This window comes from Giraffa tippelskirchi, chromosome 3 (assembly GCF_054371585.1).
Source record: "Giraffa tippelskirchi isolate mGirTip1 chromosome 3, T2T-mGirTip1v1.2.pri, whole genome shotgun sequence".
NCBI classification, from domain to species: domain Eukaryota; kingdom Metazoa; phylum Chordata; class Mammalia; order Artiodactyla; family Giraffidae; genus Giraffa; species Giraffa tippelskirchi.
The window spans coordinates 43,415,070-43,431,033 of record NC_137277.1 but is presented as its reverse complement, the minus strand read 5'-3'; the positions used below and the strand labels follow the sequence as shown (position 1 = coordinate 43,431,033).

Here is a 15,964-nt window from a genome sequence, read left to right as displayed (position 1 = left end):
TGCTCTTCTTGCCTCTCTTATTCACCTGAAAAAAACATTCTTTCCTCTATGAAGACTGAGCTTAAGCATGACCTCTTCTACGAAGGTATTTTTTGCTTCCCCTCACATCATGTCTTCCAAGATTTTCTTCATGTTAAAAGCTGAATGCAAAGCAATCAGATGACACTGGTTCTTTGGGAAAAAAAAAACTACAATCTTAGGCAAAGTAACAAAGCCATAGTATCAAGAAAGGAGGTAAACATCCTCTTATTCTGCTTTATTCAGATTACACAGAGACAGTGATCTTCAAGTGCAGTCCATAGACTCCATGAGCAGTCCAAGGAATCCCCAAAATCGTTTCAGGAGATTTTCGAAGTCAAAACTACTTCCATAATAGTATTAAGACTTTATTTGAGCATCAGTGATAAGAACACACACACACACCAGTGGTTGGCCAAGAAATAATCACTACCTCCCAGCCTCCCCCATTCTTAGAAAGAAATAAACACTCTAAAAAAAGAGGCACATCAGTTTGCCTGGATTATTATTCTTCCATTCAACAAATGCTTAAAGCTCAACACTTGGGCAGCAGGCACACAGCTGGTCCAGAAGATTTTGCACTGATCAGCGTATGGTCCCTGCCCTCAAGGGGTTCACTCTCAGACAGGAGACAATTACAAAGAGATGGCTGCACAACTGTCTCTTCAGTCGACGATGTCTCAACCACACAGAACAGCAAGGGACTTCCTGAGCAAGTGGCGCTATTCCAAACCTTCAGTGAAACTGCCCGTCTGCCAGGCACCCCCTGCCACTCCCCCACCCAAGCTAGCAAAGGCAGCCCGCCCGTGGTCCCCTCCTCTGACAGCAGATTTCCCACAGGGGCAGATCCCACCTGGAAGAGAGATGCCTCAAGCTTCATGCAAGTTCTGAAATTTTATCTTTACCTAGGACTGGACATTTCAACTAATGAATTAAAACATGACAGAATGATCCCTCCTGGCAGCTTTCTGTCTGCCTGCCTCTAACCCTCAACATCGAACACAACAGCACACAGTAGAGAACATAACACCAGAGTGCTGATGTATTTACTTCATGATCTGCTGATCAGCTGAGCGCACATGGGCGTGTCTGAGTCACTGTAAGTCACGTGATTGCAAGGACACGAAGGCGCGTCAGCTCATCCTCTGGCTGGGAGTCCTGGGGGGACACTCAGCACTGGTGTGGTCTCTCTTTGCATCTTCTGGCTGCTCCACTCACTCCAGCCGGTCACCCCGATGTTCCCTGCTCGCTCTCTTCCCTCCCTCCCTCTCACCCTCCCTTCCCTCTGCCCCTGTTGCTGTCCTTCCCCTCTTAAATCTAGTGTTTGGTACATTCACAGACCCAACTTAGCCATTTTGTGACCTTGAAAAGGAGCTCCCTTCTTCCTGGCTCTCCAGGCCAGGTCCTGGGTGAAGCACTTGGCATACATTAGGGCTTATGACTCCTCACTGCGGCCCCGTGAGGTAGGTACGCTCATTACTGCCTGGATAGACGGGGAAACCGGGACTGAAGGAGGCGAGGTAAGTTACCCGAGAGTACTTTGTGTGGCGCTGGGGCGTGACCCAGGTCTGTCTTCTCCCAGACTTCAGGCTCACGACGACCCTCACGACTGCTTGCTTGCTCCTCCTTCCTCTCCTTCTAAGATGGAGGTAAAGTAGGCAAGGGCTGGTCACACAGATCACGGGTTCACTGTAGCCTGAACCCATCGGTGTCTACTGCAGCTGCCCTGGCATTTTACGTTTTGGCACTCTGAGACACGACAGATCCCACAAAGACGAGGACCAGGGCTTCTGTCTCTCTGGGCTGGGAGGGTTAGTGTCAGGAAGAGCAGCTGCTGGACAGACCACCGGGCACAGTGCAACTGTGAGGGCTAGGGGCCTGGGGTGACAAGCAGGGACAGGACAAGCCCCCAGAGAACTAACAGCTGATGTGGAGGGAGCCAGAGAGACGAGTGAGCACCACGAGAGCATCAGAGGCCGGCTTCCTCAGAAGGACATTTACTGGCCTCACCGCATACCATGTCCTGTGTCAGGCTCTTTGATTTCATCTTATCTAATCCTAATGAAGGAAGAACTGGACTTGAAGCCAACACCCTTGAAAAGCCATCGAGCTGAGCCTCAAATCCAGATCAGCCTGATTGTAAAGCCCATACCCTGTCCTCTGCACAGGCTGCTGTATGAGGGGACACCAGCTCTGCTTCTCAAAGGATGACGTCCAGAGTAAATTAATCACTTTGAGAGCAAAGTGAGAAAACACCTTCTCCCCAAAGCTCACCTCATCACCAGCTGGAAAAGCAAATGTGAAGGACGCTGGGGACACAAATGTGGCAGGAAGCGCAGTCTGAGCAAATGACAGCTTCTCCTAGTGCTGATTTCCTGCTCCCAGCCAACCAGGCCAGTGGATATCCCAGCATGGCTGCTGCCACTGCTAGGGCCAGGCGCAGCGAGGGCTCTCCATGTCAGCGTCTCCAAGGCAGCTGCACTCTTTACGCCCTGGAGTCTCAGTTTTGTTTTTTATACTGTAAGACAGAGCAATCATTAGGAGTGGGTGAGGGAAACCAGCAGGGGAGGGAGGACCCGGGAAATTCTGAGAACTGTGGTCACTAGGCCTCAGCCGCCTCCTGCAGGGGCTTCACGGAGGCGGTAGCACCCTGTCGGCAGGCACCAGACGGTCAGGTCTCTAGTTGGTACCAATGGAAAAGGAAGCTGATGGGAGTTGGGGAGAGAGGACAAGAATGACACCGGGAACACTGGAATTGAAAACTGTGGTGGGTCCGGCCTTCTCTTCAAGCTGAGTCTTGTTCAGAGGGAAAAAAAGAATCTCAGGTTCTAGAAGACAACATTCAGAAACCATCTGCTCTGATTCCTGAGTTTGAAAAATGAATCCTAGAGGCCACACCTGGAGGATCTGATTCAGAAGGGCAGGAAGGTGGGGTGTGCTCCAGCTCTCAGGCTATTCCAATACCAAAGTGTGAGGACCAGCAAGCCTGTCTATATTCTGACTGCCTTCCTGCTTCCACCAAAAAAGATACTTGAATGTTTCCTCAGTAACCTGGCCTCACCCACCCAGCTTTCCTCTCTGAGCCGTCACAAGGCTGCTGTCGGTTTTGGCACTATTGTTGCCCAAAGACTCCCCTCTTCCATCTTCCTGTAGCCCCATCTTAGCTTATTCAGCACTGTTTGCCTTTAGGGACTGAGGATGTGCACCCCTTTGCAGAAACTGCAACCGGAAGGGCATCTGCCATCCTCTTTGGTCTTCTGGAGGAGGGGAGCGGCTGGCGGGGGGTGGGGGGGCGGGGGGCGGGGCACACATCTGTCTCAATTGTGGGGCAGGGGCGACCCCTAGTGGTCACGGAGATTATAGCCCTCAACTCCCAACTTGCAGGTGGAAGCAGGAGCCAAGGGCTTACTTTGTTCAGGATCCAGTCGGCATCTTCAATGGCTCTCTTAATAATCTGCTGGATCCTCTCAGGGTTGTCCTCATCCGAATGAACCCGGAAACTCTGGGGATTTAAGACACAATGACTTGGCAAAAATCGGGACTGGCAGCTTCGGAGCTGCAGCTGAGGGCCAGGCACACGGTGGGCACGGGATACTCGGCATTGCTCTTATCCCTCCACACACAGTTATGACGATCCTGCCCTGAGGTGAGCAAACAGGCTCCAAAACTCCTAACTCGCCACTAGGCAATGGCAGCAGCATCTGAATCCTGGACTGTCTGACTACACAGCCTGTGCTCCTACCAGCAGGGCAGCCGTGAAAGGGAAGACTGGCCCCGAGTGACCCCCGAATCAAGCTAGGTCCAAAGGTTATCAGGCAGCAGGGGCCTAAGGGACACTTCCATCTCTCTGCTGCTCCCAGAAAGCCTGCTGTCAGCGGGCTGAACTCTCTGCATGCCTTCTTCCCAGGGAAGAACAGAGTTTCTCTGGGCCCCTGCTGGAAAGCCAGGCAGGGAAGGAAAGGGAGTAGGGAGGGGGGCTTTGGAAAATCCGGCCAGGCCCAACGTGGCGCAATGTGGGTCTGCTGTTTGCTTTGACCAGATGGTCACCTTTGAGGAGCAACAACAGATTCAGGTTCACTGGTGTGGCACTCGCGGCCCTTCAAAAGAACTGGTTACTCCCTCTGACCTGCCACTCTCGACCTCACATGTCCTCCTACTTATCTTTAGGAGCAACTCAAATGCTCACCTCCAGGAAGTCCTCTCTGATTCCCTCAGACAGTTAACTGCTCCTTCTCTGTATTTCCATGGCTCTCTGTTGCTACCTTTTTTTCTTTTTAACTTTCCACACATTTGTATACATTTTAGTTTTTAACTTTTTATTTGGAAATAATTTCCAATCTACAGAAAAGCTGTAAGAATAATATGAAAGAATTCCCTACCGGAAATACCAACTGTTGATATTTTGCCACATTTGCTTTATCATTCTCTATACGGGTTTGTATAAAAATCTGGGAAAGCATTTAAAAGTTGCACGTATCATGCCCTTCATCCTGGAACACTTCAGATGTGTAAACACGGGCATTCTCTTACTTGACCACAGTAATCAAAATCAGAAACATTGACACAATACTATTGTCTAATCCACAGTCCATATTTCAACTTCATGAATTATCCAGTAATCTTTATCGTCGTTTTTTCTGGTCCGGGATCCAATCTGGGATCACTCCTGACACTGAGCTGTCACGTCCCTTTAGCCCCCTTTAAATCAGAGTAGCCGTCTGCCTTTGTGTTTCAAGACATTGATATATTTGGTGAGCACAGGCCAGTTAAGCGGTAGATGGTCACTTAGTCTGGGTTTACCTAATGTTTCCTCATGATTAAATTCAGGCTGTGCATTATTGGCAGAAATGCCTGTCAAAGTGATGTTATGTCTCACATTCAATTTTAATTATCCATTCAGCTGTCTTATTCAAGCCTTGGCACAGAGTTGGTGTGCCCAGATGATGCATTCTGTTTCCTAAACAGAAACCAGAGAGGAGCTGGGCTGGCCAGCACTGCTTTCCGGTAGCTCTTACTCAAATGCCACCACCCCACACCATCACCACCTGAAAGACCAGCCCTGCCCACTGTCGCTGGCCCCCAACCCTGTGATGGGCCTCTTATCACAGGAAGCCCCAGCCCCACCCCAAGCCCAGCGTACCCTGCTCCCACCTGCCTGACGGCGTGCTTATAATGCTCCTGGATGCCCTTGGTTGGCAGCTGCCGACAACAACGCAGCAGGTATCGGTAGAGCTGCAGCGGCGTCTGGACCAGCTCTGCCCCCGGTAGTGGGGCCATCCGCCAGACCTCAGTCCCTGGAAAACACAGAGCATCACTTCTAGGCATCCAGCCAATACTCTGCCCTGGCCCCCAGCTTCCAGCACTCTGGGAAGCAGGCGTATTTGACCCAGCGTGGATGGAGGCCAGATCCCCATGGAACAGAGCCCCTGAGCTCAGGCTGGGCATCAGCCCTGCAGAAGGCTCATCCCCGAGCAGGCCCAAAAAGACAAAGGTGGGAGGCACGGCCGCATCCTGTGGTCTTTCTTCTGGAGACCGACGACAAGCGAGAAGACCCTGCATCGCCATCACAGAGAAACCAGCTGACTTCAGGAGGATGGAGTGGAGACTGGAGATGCCCAGAGGTCTGAGCCTCGCTATTCAAAGTGTGGTCCTAGGCTGGCAGCACTGACATCACCAGCAGCTAATTAGAAACACAATCTCACCCCAAAACAACCAGGCCTGCAATTTAACAAGATGCGCACAGGATCCTGCCTGGACCTCAACCACAGCATCTTGCCTGGTGTCCCTGCCTGAAGCCTCTCACTCCCCAGCCGCTGCCACAATGATGCCAGGATGAGCTCTGGATCCAGTGTGCTGGGCTCACCCCACCGTCAGATGCAAGGATCTTCTTCCAGATCCTCTGAGCCAGCAAGTAGGTCACCTCTTATGCCTATGCACACATGGCCCCCTTAGCCTGGAGCTCCCTTCCCCATCTCCTCCACCTGAGGAACCCGTGCTTGTCCTTCCAGGGCCAGCTCAGTGTTGCTTCCTCCGGGAAGCCCTTCATGACTGTCCCTTGCTTGGTGTGTGTTGGGGGGTGGGTTGCAATGCCCTGTTTCTGAAGCTGTGACAGCACTTCCCACACTGCCGGGGACTCACCTGCTGCCAGGCCTCCAGAGCCTGGCCTGGGCCCCAACACTTTACTTCATGCCGTTTGTTGAACTGGACTGAATAGAATCTGTTATCTCCTCTGCACAGATTTCCCCTCTTAGAGAGAAGCTCACTGTGTTCCAAATGGAGGAGCTAAAAGACCAAGATTAAGTGGTTGGCCTGGGTTTAAAAGAAACATAAAAAGAAGAAAGACAACCTGCACCCCCTCTAAAAAAATAAAGAACCAGGATACTAAATCTAATCTATCTTAAACTAGGAGAGAAAACTAAGGAAGAGCTAAACTAGGAGAGGAAACTTACTAAGGAGCTGGTTTCAGAGGCACTTTCATTCCTTTTCCAGCATATTATCTTCCTGGTAACAATGTCTGTCTCCACAGCTAAATTTGCCAACTTCTCCTTGTATTTTGGCCTCTCACTCTCACACTGGGGTGGGCTAGTGGCTGCTAGCCTCCACCACCCATCCTCCCACCTGGTAACATCCTGGGATGAGCCACTGGGGATCCACCCTTCCAGGTCTCCGCCCCAAGGTCTGGATGGGGGTCCACTCCAGGCCTGACCATTCAGAGACCTTCATCTACATGGTTGCTGGGATTGGTTCACAGATGGGCATGAGACAAGCTGGTCCAATCAGAGCAGATCTCACCACCTCTGCAGGGGTGAATGAAAAGGCTCCACTCTACCTCTAGACTTGATGCTGAGAGGACTTCACCCTCAAAGAAGCCATCTTGCCTCCTCTTGAAGCCTGAGACTGAAGCTACACAGCAGATGGCAGAGCTGAGACCCTGAGTGACACCAAGTCTAAAGAAGTCACCTGAGCCCAAACACCATGCACCTGAAGGTAGTCCCACCCCTAGACTTGGGTTTGTTGTTTTGTCACTTGCAAGCAAGAGAGTCCTGACTGATGGAGAGATCCAGCCCTCCCACATTCTGCGTCCCCAGTGAGCTCCGACAGCTCCAGCTCTAAGGAAGAGTGCAAACAGGGCAGGGCGCAACCCGCCAGTCCAACTAGCCACACTTCAGCACAGCAGAGAGGGGAACCACATATGGTGGGGACAAAGACTTTCAAGGGCCACCCACAGAAGACATACTGTCGAAATCCCCAACCTGATGGGCAGGGCAGACTCCCCGGGCAGGCTTCCCCAAACTATATCAAGTGTTAATCAACCATTGTAAAATGCTAGTCGTGTAACAGATGGTTACCATCTGCAGTCTTTAAAATTAACACTTGGGGAGAATGCAACTTTGTTACATTACTTAAAAACTCAATACTGAGAAACCAATCCAGCAAGTATGGGCGGGAGATATTTTCAGCTCAATTATAATACTTAGTCATTCTCAGTAATAACAAGCAGAAAATGCCTGTGTGGGTCCACTCAGAAGAGTTTAAAATGCTTTAATTTAAAGCATGGGTTTGCTATTACTTAAGGCGCAAGAAACTTCACATCACCATTGCTAAACCTGTAGTCAAACCCTGTGGCCTAGGAACGCTTACTTCTCATATCCTGCTCTTTGAATTTGACCTTAGCCTCTACCTTGGCTCCCTGCCTCATCAGAGACACCTCTGTCTTCCCAGAGCCATCACAGAGACAGCCCATCTTCTCCTCAATCCCCACGCTACTGGTGTGTGTGTGTGTGTGCGTGCGTGCGTGCGTGCGTGCGTGCGTGCGTGCGTGTGTGTGTGCCTGTTAGTCGCTTAGTCATGTCTGACTCTTTGTGACCCCATGGACTGTAGCCCGCCAGGCTCCTCTGTCCATGGAATTCTCCAGGCAGGAATACTGCAGTGGGCTGCCATTCCCTTCTCCAGGGGATCTTCTTGACCTAGGGATCGAACCTGGGTCTCCTGCATTGCAGGAAGATTCTTTACTACTGAGCCACCCGGGAAGCCCACCACTGGTCTCTAAATCCTAAAAAATACCTCTGGACACCCCCTCAAATCTGTCCCCTCCTATTTCTGCTGCATATGCTTGGCTCAGACTCTTATCACAGCTCAGGCAGACACCTGCAAGAGTTCCCAGCAATCTGTCTGACAATTTATTCTGCAATCAACAGCCAGGGTGAATCTTTCCAAAATACACATCTCAGCAAGTCATGTTCCTGCTTAAAGCCCCTGATGTCCACTCCAGCCCCCTCACTCACGACAACTTTTCCCAAAACATGGGACAAAGATGAAAATATTTTAAGCAGTATATGGACCAACATCTTTTTACTGTCATGCTTTGATATTTATTTTCATGTGTAATGAGAAAAAAATTCCATAATCTCATAGGTATCACAGCTTAAAACAGTTTAAAAAATGAACGGGCAGAAAAGTGATTTTTAAAAATGTATCAAGCGAGTGAGAATGCAGTTGAATCTGGATATGCCAAGAGTCATGAAAGTGGTACTGAACTTTGGAAAAGCACTGGTCTATAGAATAAATTCCATACTGCCTTCCTCCAAGACCCCCTCTTGGTCTGGCCCCTCCCATCACCCCTCAACACATCACCCACTACTCGCTACTGAGTTGAGGCAAACTTGAGCTCTGATGGCACACTCCAGACAGCCTGCCACAAAGAGTCGGACAGGACTGAGCGACTGAGCACAGGCCACCTGGGCACAGATCACATGAGTATCTGCCACCTCTGGAAACAGGTTCTTGAGGAGAGTTACAAAGAGCCAGAAAATGAGTTCATGCACCCCTAAGTGGGTCTGAATCAGCCTCTTCCTGCTTTGAACTTTTCTGGAAGATCCTGTTGCTCGGCCTTCCAGAGATGTCTAGATCCTTGCCCAGTTCTCCAGGCTTTTCCCTTGATTCTGTGAGCTTCTAATACTCTTTCAATAATTTCCTTTTGGTTAATTCCTCCTACCCCTCTTACCCCCACATGGAATGAGACTCACTTCCTTATCGGTTTGCCCAGAGGCTGTCGTACATGCAGGAATCAACCTCTGCTTTCTTGTCTGTCTCCCTGCCCAGCCAAACCCCACGAGGGCAAGGACAGTGTCAGGCCCTCTGTCTCGGTGCCCAGGACAGCCCTGGGTACCCAGTGGACTCCTCCGTCAGTGCTTGCTGACTGAATAACCCAAAATCCAAGCACTCCCCAAGCCTGAGAAAACAACAGCTCAGCCTCCTCCCTGCCTTCTCATTCCAAAGGTAACTGAGATGGTCCTAGGCTCCTGCCCACTATAAAGTAAGCACCGCTGCCTTCCGCACGATCCTCCATGCCTCGGTACTTCTCGGCATCCCCTCTGGCAGAAACACCCACTTTCCCACCCAGATACTCCAGGCTTCTTCCAGCTTCCAGCTCATCCGCAGGAACTCTCACAGGCCACCGACGCCTCCTATTTCACTGAGTCTAGAGAGGCCCTCAGACCAGAGTATCCTCAACTCCCCTCCACCACAAATTCCATCTTCACCTGAGAGCCAACCGATACGCTAAGCACAGTGCAGGCTGTTTTACAACAACCCTCTGATGAAAAGCATTATTATCCCCACTTTGCAGATGTGGAAACTGAGGCTGAAAAGTGGGCTGACGCGCCCACAAACGCACAACCAGTGAGTGGTGGAGCTGGGTTGTGGGCTCTGGCTCCAGCGCCCCAATCTCCCTAAGTTCTTGGAGGAAAGGGGGCCTTTCCTTTCCCAAGGACTCCTTAGGCCTGGATTAACCCAACACCCTTCTTAACCATCGCCTCTTCAATCCCTCCCTATGCTCAGCCAGACTGCCTCTGAAAACAAAACTCTCATCTTTGAGCCCATTGCTTGATATCCTTACATGGCATCCACAGAACAAACCCAAGGGTCTCGAGTATGTGTGTATTTGTGGTGGAGTGGGGTGTTGAAGATGTTCGGCAATCAACCCCCAATCTCTACTCCATCTGCAACCAAATCCCCATACACTCTCCACTCTTCCCAGCTCTACCTCCTGTCCCTCCCACAGTGCCTGGCACGCAGTGGCCACTCAACAGAGGGGTGTCAGGATTGAATCCTCCCTCTCCCCAACAACTGTCAGACCACTTTTCTGCCCCCGAGTACTGACTGAGTAGAACCGTGAAGCATGTGCGCCCCACACCATGGCAAGGCTGATGTGAGGATTAACTAAGAGATACACGTGCCTGGTTTATGGCAGCAGCACACGGAATACGACCTCCCTCTCCCAGGCCCTGCTCTGACCCTGGAGCAGCAAAAGAAAAAACAGTAAGTCAAGATGCCCTTTTCAAGCTTCTATCTGAAAGAACCTGCCTGCCAATGCAGGAGACACGAGAGATGCGGGTTTGATCCCTGGGTTGGGAAGATCCCCTAGAGGACGAAACGGCAATCCACTCCAGTCTTCTTGTCTGAAAAATTCCATGGATAAGAGGAGCCTGGTGGGCCACAGTCCATGAGGTCGCCAAGAGTTGGACACGACTGAGCACACAAGTCCACAATAGGAATGGCCTGCTAAAGAAAGCCTTTGGTGCAAACTGAGATCAAGAGAGGTTTGTGGGTTTCATCGACTCAGTAAGCTCTCTATACATCAGAAAGGAAGGAAAAAACAGACCTTTTTTTCCTTTTAAATCAAACTACAGATCAGGTGAAATTTATTTAGCTTTTTTCGAAATCAGAAGTGAGTTCTGGTTACTCATCCTGTAGCCTTTAATGAATTAGAAACTTACAGAAACACCCGAAGTAGCAGGCTCATGGGAAAAGGTGTTAACTTGAATGAATAGAAATAGTGCAAAGTAGGTCACCCTTCAAAACCAGGATGCCAGAGCCCTGAAAGCGACCTCCACACACCGGGTGTCAAAAAGTCTCTTCTTACTGGCGGGGAGTCACCCAGTTTTTCTCCCTCAACTCCTTCCCTCTCAGCAGTGCGCTGAAGTCCTTTCACTTCGGAGCGAAGATCTGCTCTGGAAAATTTTACTCACTGTTCGGAGCTCTGCTTTTGGAGCTAAAGTCTCCCTAACCTACTGCCAAGTCCAGACTGTCAGTATTCAAGGTCAGTCATCCCAGACCCCCAGCCTTATCTTTCCCGAGATAAGCATGCTGCAAGTGCTGTAACCCCCATCTCACCCACCCTCCTCTCTCTGGACACACCCTCTCATTATCCATCTCACTCTTAAACATACTCCAGAGGGAAAAACCACAGTTTGCTTGTGTTCTGTCCAGCTCCGCGGGCACTGGAGCTCATGGGGCAATTCCCAGCTCCTCCACCTGGGAATCCAAGGAATGCAACCCAGACTGCCTTCTCTGCTCCAGCCCTCATATGGCCCTGGCATTTGACTCAAAGGAACTTTTTTCCCGTGAACTATGCTTAAGTCTGTTTCCCCATCTTGTATTTTATTAATTCAGTCTAGAGTCACAATCTGCCACAATCTCTGGGGTACCCGATCCTGTCTGTTATTCAATTCAATTCACCACAACAAAAGCACAGAAGCAATCACATACAAGGCACAAATGGGGCACAAAGAGACAATAACTGCAGCAAGCCCTGTCAGCCACCCCTGCGAGGCCATTCAGAGCATCTAGCCCGTGTGAGACTCTGGACGCAGCCCTAGGAGCACAGAGATGAACACCTGACAGGTTACCTGGCTCTCCTACCCCGAGCCTCTGCACAGCTGACGGCGTGTCTTACCACCTACCATTCAGGGAGTGGTTAGCATGTGCCAGGGAGGTGCTGAGAGCTTTACATGTGTTATCTCTTGTATCCTCAGAACAGTCTTATGGACTGGGCATCATTAGCCCTATTTTACAGACAAGGAAACTGCAACTCTAGAGGTAAGCAACTTGCCAGAGGCCACATAGCTAGTACATGGTCAGGTTGAGGAATCAAACCTAGGCCTATTTTATTCCAAAGTCCATGCCCTTACCTGCTCCTAACACCACCTATGTCCATATCTGAGACACTCGCAAATGTTGTCCAGATCAGGGCTAAAGACCCCAACTGAGAACTCTCCCCAGGCCTCATCAAGACCAGGTCCAAGCATCCATGGAAGCACTTGACTATACTATGTCCAGTTCCTGTTTTTCAACCTTCTCCATAAACCCTTGTTCCACGCTTTTCAGAAGCCCAAGAATCTCATCTATAGCTTCCCCCTGCCTACAGACCAAAACACAAGTCCCAAGACTAATGTCACTTACACAACCAAAGGAGTAACCAGAGAAATACTAAAACAACACAAACAAAAAAGCTCCTAGGAAACTCTGAAGAGTTTATGGGCTTTTCAAAAGAGGATGACAGAATACAGGAGAATGAGACAGAATAAAGAAAAAGAATGAAAATAAAGTCACAGAGGGAATTTCCTGGGAGCCACACGGTATCACCATCAGAGATGCTGAGAAACATGGCTTCGGCCCCATTTAACCCCACTGTCTCTTCCCCTAACCTGTACCCTGACATAAGACACCTAAAAAGAAATGGGGAAAAGTCATACATTAAAAAAGAAAGAATGGAACTACAGAAAATAATCAGAAATTATGCCCCACTGAGCACTGATACAAGCTAAATTAAGCCTGAACAGCCCATTGTTTAAATATGCAATTATTCTTCGGGATGAGGAAAGTCGCAATACAGGAACAGAATGGTTCTGCTCCCCCCAACTGCAGGGTTCCAGCTTGCACGCATGTTCTCTTAAGCTAGAAACGGAACAACCCTTGCTCCTCCAGTCTCTCTTCATATGGTGAAGGCTCCAGCCCCATGTCCCACCCTTGAGCCTTGCAGCCTCCGTAGACACTACCTCTGTTCCCAGCTTTGTAACAATGCCTCCTAATCAGACTCTCTCCTTCCAGTCCAGCCCCCACAGTGCCACCCACGGACACATCCTACAAAAAACACACCTTTCACCAACCTTTGCAGAATGGTCTTTATCCAAGTCTCCTTGGAGGAAGTCTGTTTCCATCTTCTCTCATGAAATTCACCTTCTCTGACCTTCTGACTCCTCCTCTGTAACTTGGACAATGGAATATGTATCTCACGGGGCGGGGGGGTGGAATGGGGGGGTGTTGCAAAGATCACACAAACTCACATCAGTAGGGTGCCTAGGCCAGGGTCTGGCACCGTTGGCTACTTGGAAGTCTTAACCTTTCCTACTCTACCTGGCTACCTGTGATCCTAGATGTCTGTGAGCTTCTGGGGGACAGAGACTCTGCTGTATTAGTCACCCCTCCTTAGTCAACAGTGCCCGGGAACATAACAAAATCTCAATAAATGTGTACTAATGGAGTCTCACTTACCAGAGAGGAACTAAAGGCAGGAGGAGGGGACTGTCCTGAAGACATGAAGCCAGCAGGTGGCAGAGCCGGGTCTCAAACTCAGCTCCTTGGGCTCTGAATCCTCAGCTCTATCACATGTGCTATCTCAAAGGATCTCAAACATCAAATTTGTAGGCCCAAACCACCCTGGGCTTTCACCTGTTAGAAGTGAACCTGGTGAGCTCGTCCCCCCAAAGCAAACCAGAAACATCATCCAAAAGGCAAACACGCTGGTCACAGAGCACAGCAACCAGCAACCTGAGCTGAATCTAGTGATATTAGACTGCTTTGTGCCAATGGCTTTGCCCACACAGGCCACCACAGTCTACTCGAGGGTCAAAGAAGGGAACTGGCACAGCTACCAGGTGTCAGATACTGGGCTGGGTATTTCAAAGGGGCTACTTAAACTGAGGCTCACGGTCACACAGAAGAAGCAGGGAAGAGCCACAGCTGGGCTTCTCTCTTCCTAACTCAAGCTCTTTCTACACACACCAGGGCGAGTCTCCAAGGGCCCTTGAGCCGAAGGCTCCTAGTTTACCCTTTTCCTCTCCTGCTCCTCCTCCTTCCTGCCTCCTTGCTGGCCTTCACAAACCTAACCACTCTTCAGGGCACCCACACGGCTCACCCACCTGTGTACCCAAGTCTCATTTGAGACCTTCTCTGACCACACTACAGTCCTGTCTACTTTGCTTCACAACATTTTTCACCACCGTATATATTTAATTATTTCTCTTTGTATTCATTCCCCCACTGGAATGTAAGCCCCACACGAGCAAGGAGTTAATTTTGTTCATGGCTGTATCCTTAGCCCAGTGTCTGAGACACAGAAGGCACACGTGTGTTGAAACAGTCATCAAGGACCGATAAAGTGTTAGCTGCTGGAGTTACAGAAACTATCAAGGTGACCCTTCACCCCAGGAAACTTACATATTAACAGAGAATAATAAAAAAAACCCAAGTATTAGCGAAATACTACAGATGGTGCAGGCTTCCCCAGTGGCTCAGACAGTAAACAATCTACCTGTAATGCAGGACGTCCAGGTTCAACCCCTGGGTTGGGAAGATCCCCTGGAGGAGGGCATGGCAACCCACTCCACTGTTCTTGCCTCGAGTATCCCATGGACAGAGGAGCCTGGCAGGATACAGTCCATAGGGTCACAAAGAATTGGACGCACTGAATGAAGCAACTGAGCATGCACAGGTGGTGCAGTGGTAAAGAATGCCCCTGCCAATGTGGGTTAGATCTCGGCGTTGGGAAGACCCCCCCCCCAGAAGGAAATGGCAACCCACTCCAGTACTCTTGCCTGGACAATTCCATGGACAGAGTTGCCTGGTGGGCTACATGAGGTCGCAAAGAGTGGGATGCGACTGAGCGCACGCACGCACGCACGCACGCACACACACACACACACACACTGAGCTGTGTACTTTTAGGGACACGCGCACGCGCACACACACACACACACACACACACACTGAGCTGTGTACTTTTAGGGGGTGAACTGTATGCCGTGTAAAACAAACAAAAGGAAAGATGAAGTCTTAAGGGCTCAGGAGTTCCGGCCACGGACTCGATCTGTTAGGCAGAAGAGTAGATGAAGGTGACTCGAGGTAAGCGCGCTCACAGGGTGCTGCGAGTACTCGGGCCGCGCAGGGGCCATGACTGCTTTTAAAAATTGGCAAACCGAGGCCCGACGGGTACATTTCACCAGCAGGCCCGGCGCCCGCAGACCCCTAGGCTCCTCGTGGCGCCCCCAACCCCCCTCCCCGAAGTCCGGGGCCTCCTCCCCCGACCCTCCGCCTTCAGCCAGCCCCCCGAGGCCTGCGGCGTGTACAGGGAGCCGCACTCTGGAGGACACGGCTCTCTGGAGGCCAGAAGGTCAAGAGAGCAGCGCTGAGTCTTCCACAGGCCGCGCCAGGTCGAGGACGCCCCGAGGCCTCCCAACTGCAGTCCAGCCCTGCCGCCCCAGGTGGCTCCGGTCCCCGCGCGCCCGCCCACGCTCCCGCCCTCCGCCGGCGCCGAGCGGCTCACCCGCCTCCGCTGGGGAACATCCGCCTCGGACGCGGCGGCCACGAGTGCGCCTGCGCCCCCCGGCCGCCGAAGCACCGCCCCCGCCAGGCGACTGTGCGCCGAGCGCCCTCTTCCGGCCGCGCGTGGGACTCGGCGTCTGTTAATGAAAGTAAATGTACTGGATGCCCTTTTCCCTGATCCAAGCCCACCCTGTGGAAAAAGAAAACTGTCGAACTAACAGCCTTCTTCTCGGAGAAGGAAATAGCAACCCACTCCAGGATTCTTGCCTGGGAGAGCCCATGGACAGAGGAGCCTGGCGGACATGACTGAGTGACTGAGCAACAGCCTTCTTGAAACACCCACTCTTCCTTTTGGCTTTTGCCACCTCCGAGTCAGGGCTCGCCCCATTTTCCTGAATATGAATTCCTGCTAAAATATGAGGAGTGTTCAAGATCTGTGAAAAGGCTTGCAGGAGGACTTTTCCTAAGCCACTCGTGTTGATGACAGAATTATATTTGGATGGGAAGCTGCGTATTGAGTCATTTCATCAAATTACAGTCCCATAACACCTGTCAAAAGAAT

General features: G+C 50.8%; 1 protein-coding gene across 20 annotated transcripts; it reads right to left on the bottom strand.

Annotated features, from left to right (window-relative positions):
* Window positions 1-222: 222 nt before the first annotated feature.
* LYRM9 (LYR motif containing 9) lies at window positions 223-15,430 on the bottom strand. Of its 20 annotated transcripts, none has more exons than XM_081584851.1 (9): window positions 15,404-15,430; window positions 14,393-14,947; window positions 13,354-13,530; window positions 12,958-13,063; window positions 6,157-6,300; window positions 5,170-5,312; window positions 3,428-3,520; window positions 2,293-2,536; window positions 223-1,656 (listed from the first exon to the last, which is right to left on the bottom strand). In XM_081584851.1, exons 6-8 carry the CDS (start codon window positions 5,293-5,295, stop codon window positions 2,519-2,521), a joined length of 237 nt encoding a protein of 78 aa, XP_081440977.1. In that variant the 5' UTR covers window positions 5,296-5,312; window positions 6,157-6,300; window positions 12,958-13,063; window positions 13,354-13,530; window positions 14,393-14,947; window positions 15,404-15,430; the 3' UTR covers window positions 223-1,656; window positions 2,293-2,518. The 20 variants fall into 20 exon arrangements, with proteins under 20 accessions (XP_081440977.1, XP_081440981.1, XP_081440976.1 ...); XM_081584855.1 differs by having other exon boundaries at window positions 12,969-13,063; XM_081584850.1 differs by having other exon boundaries at window positions 12,969-13,063; window positions 14,393-14,503.
* Between the last annotated feature and the right edge of the window lie 534 nt (window positions 15,431-15,964).

What these genes read in the sequence shown, in the direction of transcription:
- LYRM9 (XM_081584843.1), bottom strand. Translation starts at nt 14,689, where the DNA reads ATGGAATTGTCCAGGCAAGAGTACTGGAGTGGGTTGCCATTTCCTTCT. An exon ending in CTGGACGTCCTGCATTACAG is followed by an intron (nt 13,070 to 14,392) that starts GTAGATTGTTTA and finishes CCATTGTCCAAG; the next exon opens with TTACAGAGGAGGAGTCAGAA. An exon ending in TCTGCAAAGGTTGGTGAAAG is followed by an intron (nt 5,313 to 12,957) that starts GTGTGTTTTTTG and finishes TGTGTTTTCCAG; the next exon opens with GGACTGAGGTCTGGCGGATG.